General features: G+C 46.6%; 1 protein-coding gene across 1 annotated transcript in view; it reads right to left on the bottom strand.

Annotated features, from left to right (window-relative positions):
• Nucleotides 1-23,462, bottom strand: part of axdnd1 (axonemal dynein light chain domain containing 1) — a gene marked incomplete at its 5' end in the record, with an annotated part of 368,202 nt that extends 344,740 nt beyond the window's left edge. The window contains 3 exons of the mRNA XM_070887184.1: nucleotides 1,291-1,469; nucleotides 12,830-12,878; nucleotides 23,451-23,462. Of these exons, the coding sequence (XP_070743285.1) occupies nucleotides 1,291-1,469; nucleotides 12,830-12,878; nucleotides 23,451-23,462 (240 nt within the window). The remainder of the gene's footprint in view (nucleotides 1-1,290; nucleotides 1,470-12,829; nucleotides 12,879-23,450) is intronic.
• Nucleotides 23,463-25,741: the final 2,279 nt, after the last annotated feature.

Raw genomic sequence — 25,741 nt, 5'->3', positions numbered from 1 at the left:
CCCCTCCCATTGTTGGACATCCCCAGTGATCGGACACTCCCCAGGAGTCATGGATCGGTCCCCATCCCCCACCCCCAGGATGGGACCCACCCAGCGATCGGACGCCCCCCGGACCCCCGCCAGGGTCAGGGCTTGGACCTACCTCGAGTTGTGACCTCTTCTCCAGCAATCAGGCTGACTTCCGGGCGGGGTACCCGTCAGTGACGTCACACAAACACTGTGAAGTTAAAACTACAAAGTGTGCGAGGAAACATGGACTTCCGGGTTTCCTACGCACCACCGGGCATCCCCGCTCCCAGCGCGCCAGAACATTAAAATTCCCCCCCCCGATTATTTCTACACCCCGACTTAGAGTCACAGCAAAGGTGGTGCCCGGACTGGTAAGCTAGCCACCATATGATGGGATTTTAAGGGAATATTTTCTTCATTAAAAATTATTCGGGAAACCCTTTTGTTGGTGTTGTTTGAAGAAAGCATTATATCTCCCCCCACAAGCTGTTGAAGCTAGGTCAATTAAAAATTTCAAAACCGATAGACTTTTGTTGGGCAAGGTTATTAAGGGTTACGGAACCAAGGTGGGTGGATGGAGTTCAGATACAGATCAGCCATGATCTATGACTGATGGGTAGACTCCCCGCCCCCATGCCTCTCTCGGAGCGCACACAGCCCAGCACTTTAGTTCATGAGATTCCCATCCTTGCGCCACGAAAAGTGTACAACGTTTTTTTTAGCGCTGCGCCCCCTGACGGACAGCCCGGATTCTAAAATTTCCTTACCAAAGCGCAAACTATTCCTGGCCGGTAACTTTCCTGCCCCACCTCCGTTTTCACCCTGAAAACAGAAAAGCCTAAAATCCAGCCACTAGAGGTCATCTTAGGATTTTTTTTAAAAAGACATCTGCTCTCTTTGCCATAGAGCAGTCAATAAGTTTGCCCTCTACTGGTCAATCATGCATACTATTTAATGCCAGAGGTCTAAGGTCAAGAAATTATTGTGCCGATCGGGGTACAAAAAGGACCCCGCCTGCCCTCTCAGGTGGGTGTAAAAGATCCTGTTTCATTATTTTGAAGACGAGCAGGTGAGTTCTCCATAGGGCAATATTTATCCCTCAACCAACATCACTACAACAGAATATCTGATCATTATCACCTTACTATATGCAAATTGGCTGCTATGCTAAATTAGGGACAGTTTTATCCTGTTTCCACTATGAACTGGATGGAGGTTGCCCAAACTCATTTCAAATTGATTGTAAACATTTGGAGATTTAGAGCATTTTTATGTCCTTACTTTAGGTTCTTTTGGAGTTTTAGTTTTTGTCGGTGGTCCAAGCTCATTTCGACAACAGGAACTTGTCATAGTAGTCAAATCCAGCAGGATTTCTTCTGGGATGAAGTCATTCTCTAGAGATTCTGGTACAGGAATACATTGTTCAATGGCATGTGGTTTATCCTTCAGTTCGGGTAATTCTACAAAGACAGAGGTAGAAGGAAATATTGAACCTATATACTGCCTCAGTTAGCAAATCAATCAGAAATTAAATATAATAAAAAATTTAATGGGCAAGTATAAAATAGCTATTTATACTTCACTGGTGGGGATGACCTTGTGACTCTCAAACAACAGAGTTGCTGATTTGCGTAGGTGCTTCTTACTAGTGAGTTCATAAATAAGAACTTCATACATGAAAAGGAAAGGTCCTAATTCATCTGACAGAGACAAGTCAACAATTCACTCAATCCCCTCATGCGCAAAGCCAACCAAGCACAAAAGCCTTGTGAGCACAGTCAATGCAGATGTATAAAATATTACTGTACAACAGCAACTTGTATTTATATAGCACCTTTAACGTAGTGAAACGTCCCAAGATGCGTCACAGGAATATTATGAGTTTAAAAATTTGACACCGAGCTGCATAATGAGAAATTAGGGCAGGTGACCAAAAGCTTGGTCAAAGAGATAAGTTTTAAGGAGCGTTTTGAAGGAGGAAAGAGGTAGAGAGGCGGAGAGGTTTAGGCAGGGAACTCTGGAGATTGGGGCCGAGGCAACAGAAGGCACGGCTACCAATGGTTGAGCAATTATAATCAGAGGGCAGAATTAGAGGCGCGCAGACATCCAGGGGGCTTGTGGGGCTGGAGGTGATTACAGAGATAGGAAGGAGTGAGGCCATGGAGAGATTTGAAAACAAGGATGAGAATTTTGAAATCGAGGCGTTGCTTAACCGGGAGCCAATGTAGGTCAGCGAGCCCAGGTCATGGGTTAGCCTGACTTGTGCGAGTTAAGACAAGGCAGCCGAGTTTTGAATCACCTCTAATTTACGTAGGGTAGAATGTGGGAGGCCAGCCAGGAGTGTATTGGAATAGTCAAGTCTGGAGGTAACAAAGGCATGGATGAGGGCTTCAGCAGCAGATGAGCTGAGGCAAGGGCAGAGACAGGCGATGTTACGGAGATGGAAATAGGCAGTCTTCGGTATGCTGCAGATATGTGGATCTGCATGAAGAATATGTGAAGAAAATGTAAAGTGACTGACATGTAAATCTATATTAAAATTTAAGAAAATAAATGGTATTCTATTAAAGTGCCATATTATCATAATATTATAATATAATATGTACACTGATTAGTGACTCAGTCCCTCACCCGTTAGGATTTAACTTGAAACAGCCTGGGAGAAGACTTTTTTTTGCAGAATTCCTTTCTGCAACAACATTTGAAAGTTCCACTTCAATGACCCAGGTTTGAGACTGTGACCCACAGTTAAATGTTCTCATTCATGATACCACTTGACAGAGTCTTCTGCTCAAAATATCTGTTCCCAGACTGCCCCTGGCCAACAGCATAAAACCCATCAGGTGGCGCTGCTGTCTCTGAGACTAGGATAAGAAACTATGGGCCCAAGTTTCCCGAACTAAAAATAATGGCACTCACTCACCTGGACGCCCTTTTTTTTTTGACCCCTCGCGCTGAAAATAAAAATCCAAAGCTTTCTTCCAGCATACGCACCTTCTGACACCAGCGCTACCCGAATCGATCTCGCAGGGTGGGGCTTCCAGTGTGCGCCAGAAACGCACAGCGCATGCACTCAAGAAAAAACGGGCAACTAATTGCGCACACGCAAAAAAAAATCTGTGCGTAGACCTTCAGCCTGGGATAGCAGCGGGCCATGGGATGAAGGACCTTCGGCAGGAGCAGCATTATTGGTAAATTTACATTTATTTTTATACTTGCATATAGTTCATATTTGCTTTTTAAATTACCTTAAAGTTTATTTATAAGAGACAGGGAGTTCCTTTGGCCGGTGATAGGAGCGGGCCAGCGTGCATTTCTCTAACTGCAGATAAGGGTTTTTCCTATGGTGCTTCTCGGGTGTGTGCGCCAGTTCGAAAAATTTAATTTGTGGGGAAAATTGGCCTTATGCCCAGGAAAGGCGCACAACCTTTTTTTTTTTTTAAAAACAGGTATACCAGCGCCAGAATGTATGGCGCCATACATTCTGGCGCTGGTAGTAGATGCCGGCACACCAACATTGGGGAATCTTTCAACTGAGCTTCAGTACCAAAAAAAATCATTGGGCGCCGAAAAAAATAAAACGGGGAAGGTGGGTCAACCGTAGCTAACAAGGGAAATTAGGGATAGTGTTAAATCCAAGGAAGAGGCATATAAATTGGCCAGAAAAAGCAGAAAATGTGAGGACTGGGAGAAATTTAGAATTCAGCAGAGGAGGACAAAGGGTTTAATTACAAGGGGGAAAATAGAGTATGAGAGTAAGCTTGCTGGGAACATAAAAACTGACTGCAAAGCTTCTATAGATAAGTGAAGAGAAAAAGATTAGTGAAGACAAATGTAGGTCCCTTGCAGTCAGATCAGGTGACTTTACAATGGGGAACAAAGAAATGGCAGACCAACTGAACAAATACTTTGGTTCTGTCTTCACTAAGTAAGACACAAATAACCTTCCGGAAATACGAGGAGACCGAGGGTCTAACGAGAAGGAGGAACTGAAGGAAATCCTTATTAGTCAGGAAATTGTGTTCGGGAAATTGATGGGATTGAAGGCCGATAAATCCCCAGGGCCTGATAGTCTGCATCCCAAGTACTTAAGGAAGTTGCCCTAGAAATAGTGGATGCATTGGTGGTCATTTTCCAACATTCTATAGACTATGGATTGGAGGGTAGTTAATGTAACCCCACTTTTTTTTTTAAAAAAGGAGGGAAGAGAGAAAACAGGAAATTATAGACCGGTTAGCCTGACATCGGTAGTGGGAAAATGTTGGAATCAATTCTTAAAGATGTAATAGCAGTGCATTTGGAAAGCAGTGACAGGATCGCTCCAAGTCAGCATGGATTTGTGAAAGGGTTGACAAATTTTCTAGAATTTTTGAGGACGTAACTACTCGAGTGGACAAGGGAGAACCAGTGGATGTGGTGTATTTGAACTTTCAAAAGGCTTTTGACAAGGTCCCACACAAGAGATCAGTGTACAAAATTAAAGCACATGGTATTGGGGGTAATGTATCGAAAGGATAGAGAACTGGTTGGCAGACAAGAAGCAAAGAGTAGGAATAAACGGGTCCTTTTCAGAATGGCAGGCGGTGACTAGTGGGGTATCACAAGGTTCAGTGCTGGGACCCCAGCTATTTACAATATAGCTTAATGATTTAGACAAAGGAATTGAATGTAATCTCTCCAAGTTTGCAGATGATACTAAGCTGGGTGGCAGTGTGAGCTGTGAGGAGGATGCTAAGAGGCTGCAAGGTGACTTGGACAGGTTAGGTGAGTGGGCAAATGCATGGCAGATGCAGTACAATGTAGATAAATGTGAGGTTATCCACTTTAGTGGCAAAAACTCGAAGGCAGAATATTATCTGAATGGCGGCAGATTAGGAAAAGGGGAGGTGCAACGAGACCTGGGTGTCATAGTACATCAGTCATTGAAAGTTGGCATGCAGGTACAGCAGGCAGTGAAGGCAGCAAATGGCATGTTGGCCTTCATAGCGAGAAGATTTGATTACAGCAGCAGGGACGTCTTACTGCAGTTGTACAGGGCCTTGGTGAGGCCACACCTTGAATATTGTGTACAGTTTTTGTCATATATTCAACTGTCATTGTAATCCATGTATAAACTGACCTAAGTTGTACACCATGAGAACACTGACCACTAGGTGGTGAACTTGTGGGAGACACTCCTAACCTGGACTTTCAGGTATAAAAGAGGAAGCTCCACCCATCTTCTCCACTTCAGTGCTGGCTAATAAAGGTTACTGGTCACAGAGTGACCTTCTCTCTAGTGTGGGCCTCATGTGCATTTGTACTGTATAGTAAGGACATATCATTGGCGACGAGAAACTGGGATTTAAACCACGCGAGCATGGCCACTAGCAGCACAGACGAGAGGTACTGTGTTGGTGATGATTGGGATGATTTTATTGAGAGACTACAGCAAAGTTTCATCACTAAGAAATGGCTGGGACAGGATTCGGCCGACAAATGCAGGGCTCATCTTCTGACGGTTTGTGGATCCAGGACGTATTCCCTGATGAAGGACCTTCTAGCGCCAGAGAAGCCGGTGGACAAGACTGTTGAAGAGCTCAGTAAGTTGATTGGGGAACACTTTAAACCGGCGAGCAGCATGCACATGGCGAGACACCGGCTTTACACGCACCGGCGGCGAGAAGGGCAAAGCGTTCCAAACTTCGTGGCAGACCTCCGGCGACTGGCGAGCCTATGTAAGTTCCCGAATGCATGCAGAGCAGAGATGCTGCGAGACTTTTTTTATTGAGGGCATCGGGCACGCTGGGGTTTTCAGGAAACTGATTGAGACCAAAGACTTGACCCTGGAAACGGCGGCTTTGATGGCCCAGACATTTATCTCAGGGGAGGAAGAGACCAGAATGATGTTTGACAAAAAATCTTGGTTTAAATGCAGCAAATGGACAGGGAGTCAACATTGTTAATGCGGCACACAGTTCTCCAGGCAGACAGGGGCAATCGGACATTCCCGAGCATGTAGTCGAACCCAAAGGGGGAATTCAACAGAGACAATGGCTAGCTGAACGGCGATTCATGCCATCGCAAGGGACAATGCGGCCAGTAATGGGGCCATCAACACTGTCAATGGTGCGTTTAAGGACAGTTACAGAGACAGTCAGAGACGATCGACTGGTAATGGACCGTTTGTTTCCAACAACGGCTCATGTTGGAGATGTGGAGTCAACACACAGCCAGAGCTTGCAGGTAACAGCATTATGCCTGCAGAAATTGCAACGTCAGCGGTCACTTGGCGCGTATGTGCAGGAAGCCTGCAGCAAGGTTGATGTACGAGGAGGACGGGCCCGATTTAAGCCCTACGAGGCCAAATGGACACTGGGGCAAATCGCTGGAAGCTGAAGTTCAGCGAGTTCATGTGGAGCACATATACAGTTCATACACCAGGACACCACCGATAATGATTAAAGTGCTCCTCGATGGCATCCCAGTATCAATGGAGCTAGACACGGGGGCCAGCCAGTCCCTGATGAGTATCAAACAGTTTGACAAGTTGTGGGCGTCCAAGGCCAGGAGGCCAAAATTATTGCCGATTGACACACAGCTACGGACATATACAAAGGAGATCATTCCGGTGCTAGGCAGCGCCACGGTAGTCATGACCCACAAAGATTCGGAGAACAGGTTGCCACTCTGGATTGTCCCGGGCGACGGTCCCGCACTGCTGGGGAGGAGTTGGCTTGCGTCATGAACTGGAAATGGGGTGATGTCAATGCAATTTCTTCTGTGGAGCGAATATCATGCTCACAGGTCCTGGACAAATTTGACTCACTATTTCAACCCAGCATTGGCATTTTCATGGGGACCAAGGTAACGATTCACATAAACCCGGACACCAGGCCAGTACACCACAAGGCCAGGGCGGTGTCGTACGTGCGTGGTGTGGGAAAAGACAGAAGGCGAATTGGACCGCCTGCTGAGTGAAGGCAGCATCTCGCCAGTCGAATTCAGTGACTGGGCGAGCCCGATTGTGCCGGTGCTCAAGGCGGATGGGTCGGTCAGGATATGTGGTGATTACAAGGCCACCATCAATCAGGTGTCACTCCAAGACCAGTACCCACTACCGAGAGCGGAGGACCTCTTTGCGACGCTATCCGGTGGCAAACTTTTTTCAAAATTGGACCTGACCTCAGCTTACATGACCCAGGAGCTGGCGAGTGAGTCGAAGAAGCTGACCACCATCACGACACAGAAGGGGTTGTTTGAGTACAACAGATGTCCACTCGGGATTCGCTCGGCCGCCGCAATCTTTCAACAAAACATGGAAAATCTCCTCAAGTCGATTCAGAGGACAGTGGTTTTTCAAGACGACATCCTCATCACGGGTTGCAATACTGAAGAACACCTCCACAACCTGGAGGAGGTGCTACGCAGACTGGACCAGGTAGGGCTGCGACTGAAAAAGGCGAAGTGCGTCTTCCTAGCTCCAGAGGTAGAATTCCTGGGGATGAGGGTAGCAGCAGACGGGATCAGACCTACTGCGTCCAAAACGGAAGCGATCCAGAGAGCAACCAGACCCCATAACACGACGGAGCTGCGTTCGTTCCTGGGGCTCCTGAACTATTTTGGTAACTTTCTTCCCAAATTGAGCACGCTGTTAGAGCCGCTGCACATGCTCCTACGCAAAGGTTGCGAATGGGTCTGGGGGGACAGCCAGGAAAGGGCTTTTGATAGAGCACGCAATTTGTTACACTCCAACAATTTGTTAACGCTATATGACCCATGTAAGAAACTTGTTTTAACGTGCGATGCATCGTCCTATGGGGTCGGATGTGTGTTGCAGCATGTTAATGCCAAGGGTCAGTTACAGCCGGTAGCTTATGCCTCCAGAAGTCTGTCCCAGGCAGAAAGGGGCTACGGGATGGTAGAAAAGGAAGCACTTGCATGCATATATGCAGTAAAAAAAATGCACCAGTACCTGTTTGGCAGGAAATTTGAGCTGGAGACAGATCACAAAGCCCTAACGTCCCTTTTGGCCGACAACAAAGCCATAAATGCAAATTCGTCGGCCCGTATATAGAGGTGGGCACTCACATTGGCCGCCTATGACTATACAATTCGGCACAGACCGGGCACTGAAAACTGCGCCGATGCACTCAGCAGGCTCCCACTAGCCACCACCAAGGGGGCAACCGAGCATGCTGCTGAGATGGTCGTGGCTGTTGAAGCTTTCGAAAGGGAAGGTTCACCCATGACAGCCCGTCAGATCAAAGTCTGGACAAATAGAGACCCACTACTGTCTTTAGTCAAGAAATGTGTCCTGAATGGGGACTGGGCAGCCACGTACGGGGCATGCCCTGAGGAATTTCAACCATTTCACAGGCGCAAGGATGAACTCTCGATTCAGGCCGATTGCCTACTATGGGGAAACTGAGTAATCATGCCCCAGATGGGCAGAGAGGCGTTCATCCAAGAACACCATAAGGAGCACCTGGGTATTGTCATGATGAAGGCAATTGCCAGGTCACATGTTTGGTGGCCAGGGATAGATGCAGACCTGGAACTTTGTGTTCGCATGTGCAACACGTGTGCCCAGCTGGGCAATGCACCCAGGGAAGCCCCCCTTAGCCCCTGGTCCTGGCCCGCCAAGCCATGGTCACGCATCCATGTGGACTACGCAGGTCCTTTCATGGGAAAAATGTTTTTGGTTGTAGTAGACGCCTACTCCAAATGGATCGAGTGTGACATTCTCAATTCAAGCACATCCTCTGCCACGGTAGAAAGTCTACGGGCAATGTTCGCCGCCCATGGTCTACCGGACGTCTTGGTCAGCGACAATGGCCCGTGCTTTACAATCATTGAGTTCCAGGACTTCATGGCAGGAAATGGTATCAACCATGTCAGAACGGCACCGTTCAAGCTGGCCTCAAACGGCCAGGCGAAACGAGCAGTGCACATAATCAAACAGGGGATGCTAAGAATCTAAGGGGGTTCTCTACAACGCCGCTTATCACGCCTCCTGTTGGCCAATAGATCCTGACCACACTCGCTCACAGGGGTTCCACCCGCAGAGCTGCTAATGAAAAGGACGCTCAGAACCAGGTTATCCCTTATACACCCCACCATGAAAGAAATTGTTGAGAGCAGGCGCCGGTCACAATGTGACTACCATGACGGGAATGCGAGGGCGCGATGTATTGATGTCAACGACCCTGTCTTTGTCCTCAACTACGCTGCAGGGCCCAAATGGCTCTCAGGCACTGTGATTGCCAAAGTGGGGAATAGGATTCTGGTAGTTAAACTTACCAATGGACAAATCTGCCGCAAACACGTGGATCAAACAAAAAGGAGATTCAGCAACTCCATAGAAGAAGCAGAGGAAGAACATGATGTAGAGTTCACTCCACCACAGGTGAACGAACACCGGAACCAAGTGGAGGAGAGCCCAGTCACTGTGGGCAGTCCAGACAGGCCTGAGGCACCGCAAACAGCAGACACTCAGGCCAGCGCCCAACAACCGGAGCCCCAACTCAGGCGCTCTACAAGGGAGCGTAAACCACCAGAGAGACTTAACCTGTGATCCCAATAAGACTTTGGGGGGGGAGGTGATGTCATGTATTCAACTGTCATTGTAATCCATGTAATAAACTGACCTAAGTTGTACACCGTGAAAACACTGACCACTAGATGGTGAAATTGTGGGAGACACTCCTAAACTGGACTTTCAGGCATAAAAGGGGAAGCTCCACCCATCTTCTCCACTTCAGAGCTGGTTAATAAAGGTTACTGGTCACAGAGTGACCTTCTCTCTCGTATGGGCCTCATGTGCATTTGAACTGTATAGTAAGGGCAGTTTTGGTCTCCTAATCTGAGGAAGGACATTCTTGCTATTGAGGGAGTGCAGCGAAGGTTCACCAGACTGATTCCCAGGATGCCAGGATTGACATATGAAGAAAGACTGGATCGACTCAGCTTATATTCACTGGAATTTAGAAGAACGAGAGGAGATCTCATAGAAACATATAAAATTCTGACGGGATTGGACAGGTTCGATGCAAGAAGAATATTTCTGATGTTGGGGAAGTCCAGAATCAGGAGACATAGTCTTAGGATAAGGGGTGGGCCATTTAGATGCAGTCAAGGTACATTCCAACTAGGGGGATAGATAGGGCAACTAAAGCCAGAGCTCCCTGGATGCCGAAAGAGATAGAGCGTAAGATGAAGCCAAAAAAGAGCGCGCATGACAGATGACAGAAAAATACATCTGTGAATCAGGCTAAATATAGAAAGTTCAGAGAAGAAGTGAAAAAGAATATAAAAGGGGCAAAGAGAAGGTATGAGGATAGAATGGCAGATAACATAAAAGGTAATCCAAAAGTCTTCTATAGGCTTATAAAATAGCAAGCGGCTAGTAAGAGGAGGAGTGGAGCTGATTAGGAACCAAAAAGGAGCCCGCTAAGGTACTAAATGAGTACTTTACATCTGTCTTCACCCAGGAAGATGCTGCCATAGACATAGTAAATAAGGAGGTAAAGGAGATACTGGATGGGATAAGAATTGATAAAGACGATGTGCTATAAAGGCTGGCCGTACCTAAAGTAGATAAATCACCAGGACCAGATGGGATGCATCCTCGGATGCTGAGGGAAGTGAAGGAAGCAATCGCAGAGGTACTGGCCATAATGTTCCAATCCTCCTTAGAAACGGGAGTAGGTGCCAGAGGACTGGAGAATTGCAAATGTTAGACCATTGTTCAAAAAAGGGTGTAAAGATAAACCCAGCAACCACAGGTCAGTCAGTTTAACCTCGGTAGTGGGGAAGCTTTTAGAAACAATAATCAGGGACAAAATTAACAGTCACTTGGACATGTGTGGATTAATTAAGGAAAGCCAGCATGGAGTTGTTAAAGGCAAATCATGTTTAACCAACTTGATTGAGTGTTTTGATGAGGTAACAGAGAGGGTTGATGAAAGCAATGCAGTTGATATGGTGTACATGGATTTCCAAAAGGCGTTCGACAAAATGCCACATAATAGACTTGCCAGCAAAGTTGAAGCCCATGGAATAAAAGGGACAGTGGCAGCATTGATATCAAATTGGCTAAGTGACAGGAAACAGAGAGTCATGGTGAATGGATGTTTTTCGAACTGGAGGAAGGTATACTGTGGTGTTCCCCTGGGGTCAGTTCTAGGACCACTGCTTTTTTTGATATATATTAATGACTTGGATGTGGGTGTACAGGGCACAGATGACACAAAACTTGGAAGTATAGTGAACAGTGAGGAGGATAGTGATAGACTTCAAGAGGACATGGATAGGCTGGTGAAATGGGCGGACACGTGGCAGAAACGTGCAAAGTGATACATTTTGGTAGAAAGAATGTTGGAGAGGAAATATAATCTAAAGGGTACAATCCTAAAGCGGGTGCATGAACAGAGACACCTAGAGGTATATGTGCACAAATCGATGAAGCTGGCAGGGCAGGTTGAGAAAGCACGGGATCCTGGGCTTCATAAATAGAGGTATAGAGTACAATAGTGTGGAAATTATGATGAACCTATATAAAACACTGGTGTGGACTCAACTGGAGTAGTGTGTCCAATTCTGGACACCGTACTTTAGGAAGGATGTGAAAGCCTTAGAGAGGATGCAGAAAAGATTTACGAGAATGATTCCAGGGATGAGGGACTTCAGTTACGTGGATAGACTGGAGAAGCTGCGGTCGCTCTCCTTAGAGCAAAGAAGATTAAGAGGAGATTTGATAGAGGTGTTCAAAATCCTGCGGGGTCTGGACAGAGTAGAGAGAGAGAAAATGTTCCCACTGGCAGAAGGGTCGAGAACCAGAGGACACAGATTTAAGGTGATTGGCAAAAGAACCAAAGGCAACAGAAGGGAATACTTTTTTTTTTTACACAGCAAGTGGTTAGGATCCGGAATGCACTGCCTGAAAGGGTGGTGGAGGCAGACTCAATCAAGGCTTTCAAAAGGGATTTAGATAAGTACCTGAAAGAAAAAAAATTGCAGGGCTACAGGAACATAAGAACATAAGAATTAGGAGCAGGAGTAGGCCATCTAGCCCCTCGAGCCTGCTCCGCCATTCAAAAAGATCATGGCTGATCTGGCCGTGGACTCAGCTCCACTTACCCGCCCGCTCTCCATAACCCTTAATTCCCTTATTGGTTAAAAATCTATCTGTGAGGGAAGAGAGTGGGATTAGCTGAGGTGCTCTTACAGAGAGCCAGCATGGGCTCGACAGGCCGAATGGCCTTCTTCCGTGCTGTAACCATTCTATGATTCTATAATACAAATAGCATCTTCTCACACACAATCCAATATTTGTGAGTCAAAACCAATGAACACATCCAAGTGAGTCAAGTTAAAATGGAAATTCCCTTGAGTTAGTGATATTATTGTTAATTCAATTCTTTCACATATTGAGCTCAGTAAATTGCAGTGGATTGCCAATATATCATCTACAGTCCCCATTTAAACTGAAATATTGCTATTTTCCCCAAATGTTCTCTTGTTGGGATACAGATCTGGGGGTATCCACAGCAGACATGTATTTCACCCAAATAGCCATTTTTCATACAGGAGAATCAGCTAATTCAGCACACACCGGAAACCAAACCTGGTCTATATGGCTTAGTCTGATACCAAGCAGTAGCATTATCCACTAGTTCGTCAAAACTAGAAGAAAAGTATTGAAGAAAATTTAGGCAAAGGAACTGATAATTATTTCAAGCAGTTTGTCTTAAAATAGATTGTGATTATGACTTTACTCTTTAAATTCTGGTCTTGATACATAACAATTTTCAATATTTGCACTTCACTACACACCTACCTGTTTGTTCTTTTAAATGCAATGAAATGTTGCTCTTGAGGTTTTGCACCTTCACCAAAACAAACACATATTTTCAACATGTCTTCAGAAGTTCGAGTGGCTTATAGAAAACAAAGCACAACCGTGGCTATCATTAGCTTCCAAATTGCTTGAAACTTTCATTCTAAATGCAGAACAGATACTTAAACTGCAACAATATGCACATTGAAGCCCACTTAATAGCACATAGTCTTTGATTGGAATACACTGATCATAGCACTCCAAAACATCAAACATTTCCTGTCCAGTTTTCTATTTCATATACTTGCATTTTATAGCACTTTATTGCATCATCTCGAGGCACTTCACACAATAAATGACTTTTGTTATGTAGTAAGATGCTGAAGTTATCCTACATCAGAAATATCCTATAAACAGCAATGAGATGAATGACCTATTAAGCTGTTTTTCTTGCTGATATTCTTGAAGGGAACAATATTTTTGTTAGGTAAGAGTATCAAAGGATATTGAACAAAGGTGGGTAAATGGAATTAAGGTACAGATCAGTAATGATCTAATTGAATGGTGAAACAGGCTCGAGGGGCTAAATGGCCTATTCAATGGGCCCAAATTTCTCCAGGAATTGCTCCGTTTTTTTTTGGAGCAACTTGATTTTTCTGGAGTATCTTTTTCGTTGCAATTCTATCCATTTAATTTGTGCCAGTGTAAATTAGTTAGTTAGGTTTTTTTTAAGTTTCATTTTTTTTTCAAAAGGGGCATTACCAGCCACTTACGCCTGTTTTGGCTATTTAAGCAAATTTAGCCAGCTAAAAGTTACTCCAAACTAATTTAGGCTAGCATAAGTGAGCACTCTTGTACGTTCAGAAAAACCTTGCGGTGACTTAAGAAATCAGCGCAAGCAGCCAGAGATGGGGGAGGGGGGGGAGGGGTCCTTGCAAAGCACTAAACACCTTCACAACAACATTAAAGCAGCATAAATACATTTAAAGCACCAAGCACCAAACTAAGCAGTACATTTGCACCAAGCACAAAAAGTAAGAAGCAATTAATTAACAAATAAAAAATAGAAGGAACCCTGCACCTAAAGCACCAAGACCAAAATAATAAGCAATCAATCAGTAAACAACAAATAAAAAATAGAAATCCTACCTTAGGGAACGCAGCGGGTCATCGATGAGGGAGCCCATTCGGCCAGGGCTAGGGACGGCATTCTTCGGGCCCCTCCCACATAGCCTGCAGCGCGCACTCACAGATTTGGCCTGCCAGGAGCTACTGCACATGCGCGCAGACTCTAGCGCGCATCTGCAGAGGTTCCGGCACGGTTTTCAGCGACGGGACCTGGCTCCACCCCCAATCCACTGGGCCACGCTACGCCATCACCGAGGAGAGGCTGGGGAGTAGTCAGAATAGGGAGGAAGGTTTTCGGCGCGGTTGGAGGCAGACAAAAGCGGCGCACCTCAGGTGAGGACGCCAGAAAAAGGGGTTGGGGAAGTTTGAGCCCTATGTTTCAACTATTGTCAGGACACCAGGAAAATCCACTGCTCTTTTTAAAATAATGCTATGAGATCTTTAACATCCAACTTAATGATCCAAATAGTCATTTGAGACCCAGGGTTGTCTCATTTGAAGGGTGCCACCACTGATAATGCAGCACTCTCTCAGTATTGCAATGAAGTATAAGCCCAGATTCTTTGCTGAAGTCCTGGTGTAGGTGTCCTACAATCTTCTGGCCCAGAGACAAGAACCTCAACAGAATCATGTTTCTATATTGGACTAGCTCCTCCAATTGCTCAGTGTCCACAGTGAAACTGATCCACAAATATCAGAAGATCTAGCTACAAGCTGCAAGCTACATTAGCTGATTTTAAATGAGATATCAATCTCGGCTCTATGTTTGGCCTCAGCATCCCTGAGCGAGAGAAAGGGAACACAGGTAAGGTTGTACATGAACAAATGTCAGGATCAGGGTCAAATATGATATCCTCCACAGCCTGGTGGCACTCACATATAAACAACAACCACTTAGTCAAGGTACTGTTGGTTGAGCAGCGCCTGTGGAACAGTGTCCCTGCATGAGCCAGCAACTGCAGGATAGGCAGAAAATAAAAGTAAAAATAACTGCTCTTCAAATTTTAATCTTTATACATGGCAAGATTTTCCTTTTACTGTGAGCTTGGCTCAGTGTTATCACGCTCAACTGAGTAAGAAGGTTGTGGGGTCGAGCTCCACTCCAGGACGACAGAAAGATGCATACAGAGATATGTAAACTGAGCAGGCTCATGAGATTAGGGTTACTTCTTGTGTGAAGGAGGTCAACCCTCAAGGGTGAGGCTGAACTAGATTTGTATGTGATCTGTGCTGCAAGATGGTTGTAAAAACAAGCTTGTTGTATATAAAAGTAATACAAATATCAACTGCACTTTAGCCTTGGCTCAGTGGTAGCATTCTCACCTTTGAGTCGGAAGGTCGTGGGTTCAAGCCCTATTCGAAAGGCTTGAGCTCATAATCTAGGCTGACACAGCAATGCAGTACTGAGAGAGTGCTACATTGTTGGAGGTCTTTGCGATGAGGCACTAAGCCAAGGCCATGAAACTCTTTCAAAGAACAGCGAGGAGCCTTCCCTCAAACAACCAAAAAAAATGAACTGGCCATTCATCTCATTGCTGTTTGTGGAACAAAACTGATTGCCACATTTGCCTACTAAAACAGGGGACCAGTAGCAGAGTGGTAATGTTACTGGACTAGTAATCCAGAGACCTAGATTAGTGATCTAGAGACACGAGTTCAAATTCCACCATGGCAGCTGGGGAATTTAAATTCGGAAAATTTAATAAATCTGGAATAAAAAAGCTAGCATCAGTAATGGTGACCATGAAACTGTCGGATTGTCATAAAACCCCATCTGATTCACTAATGTCCTTTAGGGAAGGAAATCTGCCGTCCTTACCTGGACTGGCCTATATGTGACTCCATACCCACAGCAATGTGGTTGACTCTTAAATGGCCTAGCACTCAGTTGTAACAAACCGCTACGAGAAACAAGAACAACAACAAAACTGGATGGACAACCCGGCATCGACCTCAACTCCGGCTATGGACACGACAATGGCACCCACAGCCCAGTACACCCTGCAAAGTCCTCCTCACCAACACCTGGGGATTTCTGCCAAAATTGGGAGAGCTGACCCGCAGACTAGTCAAGCAACTGCCTGACATAGTCATACTCACAAAATCATACCTTTCAGCTAATGTCCCAGACTCCATCACCATCCCTGGGATAATCCTGTCCCACCGGCAGGACAGACCCACCAGGGGTGGCAGCACAGAGTTATACAGTCAGGAGGGAGAGGCCCTGGGAGTCCTCAACATTGACTCTGGATCCCATGAAATCTCATGGCTTCAGGTCAAGCCTGGGCAAGGAAAGCTCCTGCTGATTACCACCTACCACCCTCGCTCAACTTATGAAGCAGAACTCCTCCATGTTGAGCACCACTTGGAAGAAGCACCGAGTGTAACAAGGGCACAGAATGTACTCTGGGTGGGGGACTTCAATGTTCATCACCAAGAGTGGCTTGGTAGCACTACTAGTGACCGAGCTGAACAAGTCCTGAAGGAAATAGCTGCCACAATGGGCTTACAGCTGATAGTGAGAGAACCAATACGAGGGAAAAACCTACTTGATCTCGTCCTCACCAATCTAGCCATCGCAGATGCATCTGTCCATGACACCATTGGTAGCAGTGACCACCGCACAGTCATTGTGGAGACAAAGTCCCGTGTTCACACTGAGGGCACCCTCCATCGTGTTGTGTGGCAATACCACCGTGCTAAATGGGATAGATTCAGAACAGATCAAGCAGCTCAAAACTGGACATCCATGAGATGCTGTGGACCATCAGCAGCAGCAGAATTGTATTCCACCACAATCTGCAACTTCATGGCATGGCATATCCCTCACTTTACCATTATCATCAAGCCAGGGGACCAACCCTGGTTCAATGAGGCATGTAGAAGAGCATGCCAGGAGTAGCAGCAGGCGTACCTAAAAATTAGGTGCCAACCTGGGGAAACTGCAACACCGGACTACATGCATGCTAAAAAGCAGAAACAGCATGCCTGAGACAGGACTAAGAGATCCCACAATCAATGGATTAGATCAAAGCTCTACAGGATTGCCACGTGCAGTCCTGAATGCTGATGGACCACCCCGACCTGCGAGAGGACACCACCGCAGGTCGGGAGTTTAAAGAGCTGGAGCGCGGGCCCCTGCAACACCGTGGGCCACCCCGACCTATGAGAGGACACCACCGAAGGTAGAGAGTATAAAGAGCTGGAGCGTGGGCCCCTGCAACATTGTGGGCCACCCTGACCTGTGAGAGGACACCACCGCAGGTCAGGAGTATGAAGAACTGGAGCATGCCACTACAACTTCCAGCGCTGACTTTGAGGTGGCTGACTGGGTGACGTCATCAAGGCTCAGGTTGCCGGTTAGAGCGTGGGCAGGAAAATCGTCGGGGTCCAGGCACAGTGGAAGAGCGGGAAGGTCAGGGCGGATGAGCAGCAAAAGATCGTGGCGGAGATGCAGTGAACGATTGAGGTGGAGGAGCAGCGAGAGATCGTGGCTGAGATGTGACAAGAGATGAGCGGTGAGAGATCGTGGCGGAGGTGCGGCAAATGTTTGGTGCGGCAAATGTTTGGTGCGGCGGTGCGATGAGAGATCGTGTTGGAAGTGCAGTGAATGTTTCGTGGCGGAGGGGCAGCGAGAGATCGTGGCGGAGGAGCAGTGAGAGATCAGCGGCGAGAGATCGTGGTGGAAGAATGGTGAGAGGTCTTGGTGGAAGTGTGGCGAGTGGTCGTAGTGAAGGTGCGGCAAATGAGGGTGCGGGGCCCAGAAGAGCCGAGGGCCCAAGGGCAGCACAGGCCACCCACACTGCGATATGTGCATGCACTAGGTCCGTGTAGCAGAGCATGTCTCCAGTCATCCTGGTTTGCCCTGGCCACTGACAAGCCCGTGTGATGGATGATGTGCAATGGTCACCAAACGTTAAAAAAATCCACGCACAAGCATCTTCCACCCCTGGAGTTCAGGACTGGAATATCGGGTCCTCCATTGAAACATCTATGAACTCATCCCTTTTGGTGTGCATGCAAGTCATCCTCGTTCAAGGGACCGCCTATGACGATGATGGACCATTAAACAACTCACGGCAGGAGGAGGCTATATTTTCATTGATGGCGGAGCCCAATACGAGTGCAAAAGACAAGGTTGAAGCGTTTGCAACCATCTTCAGCCAAAAGTGCCAAGTGGATGATCCATATCGGCATCCTCCTGATGTCCCCACTATCACAGAAGGAGGTCTTTAGCCAATTCGATTCACTCCAGGTGACATCAAGAAGCGGCTGAGCGCACTGGAAACAGCAAAGGCTATGGGTCCCGACAAAATCCCAGCTGTTGTGCTGAACACTTGTGTTCCAGAACTATCTGCACCTCTAGCCAAGCTATTCCAGTACAGCTACAACACATCTATCCAACAATGTGGAAAACTGCCCTGATATGTCCTGTCCACAAAAAGCAGGACAAATCCAATCCGGCTAATTAACGCACCATCAGTCTACTCTTAATCATCAGCAAAGTGATGGAGGGTGTCATCAACAGTGCTTTCAAGCGGCACTTACTCATCAATAACCTGCTCACCGATGCCCAGTTTGGGTTCTGCCAGGATCACTAGGCTCCAGACCTCTTTACAGCCTTGAACCAAACATGGACAAAAGAGCTGAATTCCAGGTGAGGTGAGAGTGACTGTCCTTGGCATCAAGGCAGCATTTGACCGAGTGTGGCATAAAGAAGCCCTAGTAAAACTGAAGTCAATGGGAATCAGGGGGAAAACTCTCCACTGGCTGGAGTCATACCTAGCACAAAGAAAGATGGTTGTGGTGGTTGGAGGTCAATCATCAGCCCCAGGATATTGTTGCAGGAGTTCCTCAGGGCAGTGTCCTAGGGCTAACCATCTCCAGCTGCTTCATCAATGATCTTCCCTCCATCATAAGGTCAGCAGTGGGGATGTTCCCTTATGACTGCACATAGTTCAGTGCCATTCGCAACTCCTCAGATAAAGAAGCAGTCCATGCCCGCATGCAGCAAGACCTGGACGACATTGAGGCTTGTGCTGATCAGTGGCAAATAACTTTCACGTCACACAAGTGCCAGGCAATCACCATCTCCAACAAGAGAGTCTAACCACCGCCCCTTGACATTCAACGGCATTACCATCACCGAAACCCCCACCATCAACATCCTGCCGGTCACCATTGACCAGAAACTTAACTGGACCATCCACATAAATACTGTGGCAACAAGAGAAGTTCAGAGGATGGGTATTCTGCCGCGAGTGCCTCACCTCCCCAAAGTATTTCCATCATCTACAAGGCACAAGTCTGATTTAGTGTATATGGATTTTAGCAAGGCTTTTAATAAGGTCCCACATGGCAGACTGGCCTCGAAGGTAAAAGCCCATGGGATCCAAGACAAAGTGGCAAGTTGGATCCAAAACTGGCTCAGAGGCAGGAAGCAAAGGGTAATGGCTGATGGGTGTTTTTGTGACTGGAAGGCTGTTTCCAGTGGGGTTCCTCAGAGCTCAGTACTAGATCCCTTACTTTTTGTGGTATATATTAATGATTTAGACTTGAATGTTGGGGGTATGATTAAGAAGTCTGCAGATGATACAAATATTGGCTGTGTGGTTGATAATGAAGAAGAAAGCTGAAGACTGCAGGAAGATATCAATGAACTGGTCAGGTGGGCAGAACAGTGGCAAATGGAATTCAATCCAAAGAAGTGTGAGGTAATGCATTTAGGGAGGGCGAAAAAGGCAAGAGAATGAATACACATTATATGGTAGGACACCGAGAAGTGTAGAGGAACAAAGGGATCACTCCTCCTCCCTGATTGCAATGTCTGCTTCGCCCCTCTCTTTTGTGAAAACAGACACAAAGTATTCATTAAGAACCATACCCATAGCTTCCGCCTCCACACAGATTACCTTTATGGTCTCTAATAGGCCATACTCTTTCTCTTAATATGTTTATGAAACATCTTTGGGTTTTCCTTGATTTTAATTGCCAATTTTTTTCATGTTTTCTCCTTGTTTTCCTAATTTCCTTTTTCATTTCACTCCTGCACTTTCTATACTCCTCCAGAGATTCTGCAGTATTGAGCCCTCGGTATCTGTCATAAGCCTCCCTTTTTTTCTTTATCCTTCCCTGTATGTCCCTTGACATCCAGGGGGCTCTCGAGTTGTTAGTCCCACCCTTTTTCTTTAAGGGGACATACTTGCTCTGAACCCACTGGATTTCCTCCTTGAATGCCTCCCACTGCTCTGACACTGATTTACCTCCAAGTAGCTGTTTCCAGTCCACTATGTCTAAATCAGCTTACCAAAATTGGCTTTTCCCCAATTGAGAACTTATATTCCTGGTTTATCTCCGTCCTTTTCCATGACTACCCCAAATCTAACTGAATTATGATCACTAGCATTAAAATGCTCTCGCACTGATACCCCTTCCACTTGCCCAACTTCATTCCCTAAAACTAAATCTAGAAACGCCCCCCTCCCTTGTTGAGCTTGCTACATACTGGCTAAAAAGGTTCTTCTGAATGCATTTTAGGAATTCCGCACCCTCTATCAAGTGGGCTGCTTTGTCCTAGATGGAGTGGGGGTCTGAAACACACTGCCTGAGAGATGAAGTATTAGGGGTTTAGCAGCTATGAAAGTGGATAAATCCCCTGGCCCGGATGAAATATATCCCAGGCTGTTAAGAGAAGCAAGAGAGGAAAAGCAGAGGCTCTGACCATCATTTTTCAATCCTCTATGGTTACAGGTGTGGTGCCGGAGGACTGTAGGACTGCTAACGGGTACCTTTGTTTAAAAAGGGAGAAAAGGATAGACCGAGTAATTACAGGCCAGTCAGCCTAAACTCGGTGGTGGGAAAATTACTGGAAAAAATTCTGAGGGACAGGATGAATCTTCACTTAAAAAGACACGGATTAATTCAGGACAGTCAGCATGGATTTGTTAAAGGAAGGTCGTGTCTGACTAACTCGATTACATTTTTTGAAGAGGTAACAAGAAGGGTCGATGAGGGTAGTGCATTTGATGTACTATATATTGATTTTAGCAAGGCTTTTGATAAGGTCCCACATGGCAAACTGGTCACGAAAGTAAAAGCCCATGGGATCCAGGGCAAAGTGGCAAGTTGGATCCAAAATTGGCTCAGAGGCAGGAAGCAAAGGCTAATGGTTCTTGAGCGGTTTTGTGACTGGAAGGCTGTTTCCAGTGGGGTTCTGCAGGGCTCAGTACTAGGTCCCTTGCTTTTTGTGGTGTATATCAATGATTTAGACTTGAATGTAGGGGGTATGATTAAGAAATTTGCAGATGATACTAAAATCAGCTGTGTGATTAATGATGAAGAAGAAAGCAATGGTCTGCAGGAAGATATCAATGAACTGGTCAAGTGAGCAGAACAGTGGCAAATAGAATTCAATCCGGAGAAGTATGAGGTAATGCATTTGGGGAGGGCGAACAAGGCAAGGGAATACACATTAAATGGTAGGACACTGAGAAGTGTAGAGGAACAAAGGGACCTTGAAGCGCATGTCCACAAATCCCTGAAGGTAGCAGGCCAGGTAGAGAAGGTGGTGAGCCGAGGCATAGAATATAAGAGCAGGGGGGTTCTGCTTGAACTGTATAAAACCATCATCATCATCATCATAGGTAGTCCTTCAGGATCGAGGAAGACTTGTTTCCACTCTTGGCATGTGTTCTTAGGTGGCTGTATAGTCCAATATGAGAACTACAGTTTCTGTCACAGGTGGGACAGATAGTCGTTGAGGGAAAGGCTGGGCAGTGAGCCTGGTTTTGCCGCACGCTTCTTCCGCTGCCTGCGCTTGATTTCTGCATGCTCTCGGCGACGATATTCGAGGAGCTCAGCGCCCTCCCGAATGCACTTCCTCCACTTAGGGTGGTCTATGGCCAAGGACTCCCAGGTTCAGTGGGGATGTCGCACTTTATCAGGGAGGCTTTGAGGGTGTCCTTGTAATGTTTCCTCTGCCCACCTTTGGCTCATTTGCCGTGGACGAGTTCCGAGGAGAGCGCTTGCTTTGGGAGTCTCATGTCTGGCATGCGAACTATGTGGCCTGCCCAGCGGAGCTGATCAAATGTGGTCAGTGCTTCAATGCTGGGGATGCTGGCCTGGACGAGGACGCTAATGTATGTGCGTCTGTCCTCCCAGGAGATTTGCAAGATCTTGCGGAGACATCGCTGGTGGTATTTCTCCAGCGACTTGAGGTGTCTACTGTACATGGTCCACATCTCTGAGCCATATAGGAGGGCGGGTATTACTACGGCCCTGTAGACCTTGAGCTTGGTGACAGTTTTGAGGGACTGATCTTCAAACACTCTTTGCCTCAGGCGGCCGAAAGCTGCACTGGCGCACTGGAGGCAGTGTTGGATCTCATCATCAATGCCTGCACTTCTTGATAGGAGGCTCCAGAGATAGGTAAAGTGGTCCACGCTGACCAGGGCCCTAGTTAAGCCACAGCTAGAGTACTGCGTGCAGTTCTGGTCATTACATTGCAGGAAAGATGTGATTTCACAAGAGAAGGTACAGATGAGATTTACGAGGGTATTGCTTCGACTTAGAATTTTAGCTATGAGGAAAGATTGGATAGGATGGGTTTGTTTTCTTTGCAACAGAGGAGGCTGTGGGGTGACTTTATTCAGGTGTATAAGATTATGGGGGGCCTAGATAGAGTGGATAGGAAGGATCTATTTCCCTTAGCAGAGAGGTCAACAACCAGGGGGCATAGTTTTAAAGTAATTGATAGGAGGTTTAGAGGGGATATGAGGGGAAATATTTTCACCCAGAAGGTGGTGGAGGTCTGGAACTCACTGCCTGAAAGGGTAGTAGAGGCAGAAACTCTCACCATATTAAAAAAGTACTTAGATGTGCACTTGAAGTGCCGTAACTGACAAGGCTACAGACCAAGAGCTGGAAAGTGGGATTAGACTGGATAGCTCTTTGTTGGCCGGCGTGGACATGATGGGCGAAAATGGCCTCCTTCCATGCTGTAAATTTCTATGATTTTATGATTGGCACCCCATCCACCACCTTAAACATTCACTCTCTCCATCATTGGCATACTGTGGCTGCACTGTGTACCATCTACAAAATCCACTGCAGCAACTTGCCAAGGCTTCTTCAGCAGCACCTCCCAAACCCACAACCTCTACCACCGAGAAGGACAAGGGCAGCAGACGCATGGGAACACCACCACCTCCACGTTTCCCTGCAAGTCACACTCCCTCCCTAACAGCACTGTGAAAGTACCTTCACCACACGGACTGCAGCAGTTGCAGGTGGCGGCTCATCACCATCTTCTCAAGGGCAATTAGGGATGGGCAATAAATGCTGGCCTTGCCAGCGACGCCCACATCCCATGAACGAATAAAAAAAACAACAGTGACTCCGTACATGAAATGTAATTTATTGACTGTGAAGCACTTTGGGACATTCTGAAGATTTAAAAAGGAACTCGATAAATGCAAGTTCTTTCTTTACTTACCAGGTTGAGCCCTCAAATATCCGCACACTTTTGAAGTTGGTTTATTGCTAACATTGTCGGGTTTTGGCTGGTCAGGAGTATCCGTAATTGCGTCTTTACTAACATCGTCATACATTTCCAAAAGCTTTCCGGTATTTCTAGTGGAAAATTTAAATAAAATTAATTTTCCAATCAGATCAACACCAATTTTCTTCTACACAAAGAGTAGATACTCAAAATACCAATAATTATGCAGGTTTGCCCAAGCTTTTTGCCTTTGTGGGCTACTTAAGTACAGACTATGCAGACTTGTGATCCATATATAAAGTTTAAAATGAATGCTTCACTAATTTGTATACATATTGCTGACAGCAGACTCAGTATTCAGATTTAGGAATGGTCTAAGCTGAATTTCAAACCCATATGCTTTCTATCACAAAGAACTCTTACTTCCATCTCCACAACATTGCCCGCTACTCATTTGTACCTCAGCCCCTTTGCTACTGAAACCTTATACAAGTCTCAATCACCTCAAAACCCGACTACTCTAACTCTCTCCTTGCTGGCCTTGTATCCTCCCACCACCTTCTATAAACTCCAACTTGTCTAAAATTTTGCTGCTCATATTCTATTCCACATTAAATCCTGCCTGATACACTCATAATAAGGGGTGAAACTGAGTACTGTGTGTAATGAGCAAGTGTGACCTTAGCTCCTTTAATAAGACTCCAGAGTGCAGGTACCTTATGGGCACCTGCTTATATACTGTGCTCCCAAGGGATGCTGGGATCCCTTGCGACTCCAACAGGTGGCCCCTCTGGTGGTCAGGTGTCATGCAGGTTACAAGGGTTAAATACATAACATCACTCCCCCATGAAGTCAATAGTACACTTATTTACAAGGTGAGACGATCTGGGGCTTTACGCTTCCTTATCGATCGTCTCGGTACAAATGCGGGTGTGATTGGGTTGGTCAGTTCTTCACTGGGCTGTTGGGCAGCCGGCCTTGCCGGGCTGCTGGGGATGATGAGTTCGGTTTCGTGGTCAACCATGATTTCATTTGCCACTTGTGTGTGTGTTGGAGAGTCAAAGTTGGTGGTGTCCTCTTTGGGTTGTTCGTAGCTGTTGGTGAACTGCAATTTGATTTGGTCCAAATGTTTTCTGTGCGTTTGTCCATTGGCCAATTTGACCTGAAACACCCTACTCCCCTCTTTGGCTGTGACTGTGCCAGCGAGCCATTTGGGACCATGTCCATAATTGAGCACAAACACAGGATCATTGATTTCAATGTCGTGTGACAAATTTGCGCATCATGGTACACACTTTGTTAATGCTGCTTGCCCTCCACGTGATCATGGAGATCAAGGTGGACAAGAGAGAGCCTTGTTTTGAGCAGCCTTTTCATGAGCAGCTCAGCTGGGGGAACCCCGGTGAGTGAGTGGGATCTGGTGCGGTAGCTGAGCAGCACTCGGGACAACTGGGTCTGCAGGGAGCCTTCCGACACACATTTCAAGCTTTGCTTGATGGCCTGAACTGCCCTTTCTGCCTGGCCATTGGATGCAGGCTTGAACGGGGCAGATATTACATGTTTGATCCCATCGCGGGTCACGAATTCCTTGAATTCAGCACTGGTGAAGCTCATAGGACATCAGGCAAGCCGTGCGTGGCAAACATGGCTCGTAGGCTTTCAAAGGTAGCCGTGGATGTGCTTACAGACATTATTGCACATTCAATCCATTTTGAATAAGCATCCACAACAACTAAAAATATTTTGCCTAGAAAAGGGCCCGTATAGTCTACATGGATCCTCGGCCACGGTTTGGAGGACCACGACCACAAACTTAGCCGTGCCTCTCTGGGTGCATTGCTCAGCTGAGAGCAAGTGTTGCACTGGCGCATGCATGACTCTAAATCTGAGTCGATGCCGGGCCACCACACATGGGAGCTGGCTATGGCTTTCATCATTACGATGCCTGGGTGGGTGCTGTGCAGTTCACATAAGAGTGTGTCTCTGCCTTTCTTGGGGAAGACCACACGATTGCCCCACAATAGACAGTCCGCCTGCAGGGACAACCTGTCTTTGCGTCTGTGGAACGGCTTAATCGCCTCCTGCATCTCCACTGGGACACCGGACCAGCTCCCATGGAGGACACAGTTTTTTTACCAAGGACAGTAAAGGGTCCTGGCTGGTCCAGGTCCTGATCAGGTGGGCCGTAACGGGGGACTTCTCGTTCTCGAATATCTCCATGGCCATGAGCAAGTCCGCTGGCTGTGCCATTTCCACCCCGGTGGTGGGCAATGGCAGCCGACTGA

The sequence above is a fragment of the Pristiophorus japonicus genome, chromosome 8 (assembly GCF_044704955.1).
Source record: "Pristiophorus japonicus isolate sPriJap1 chromosome 8, sPriJap1.hap1, whole genome shotgun sequence".
Taxonomy (NCBI): domain Eukaryota; kingdom Metazoa; phylum Chordata; class Chondrichthyes; family Pristiophoridae; genus Pristiophorus; species Pristiophorus japonicus.
This window is presented reverse-complemented; position numbering and strand designations above follow the sequence as displayed.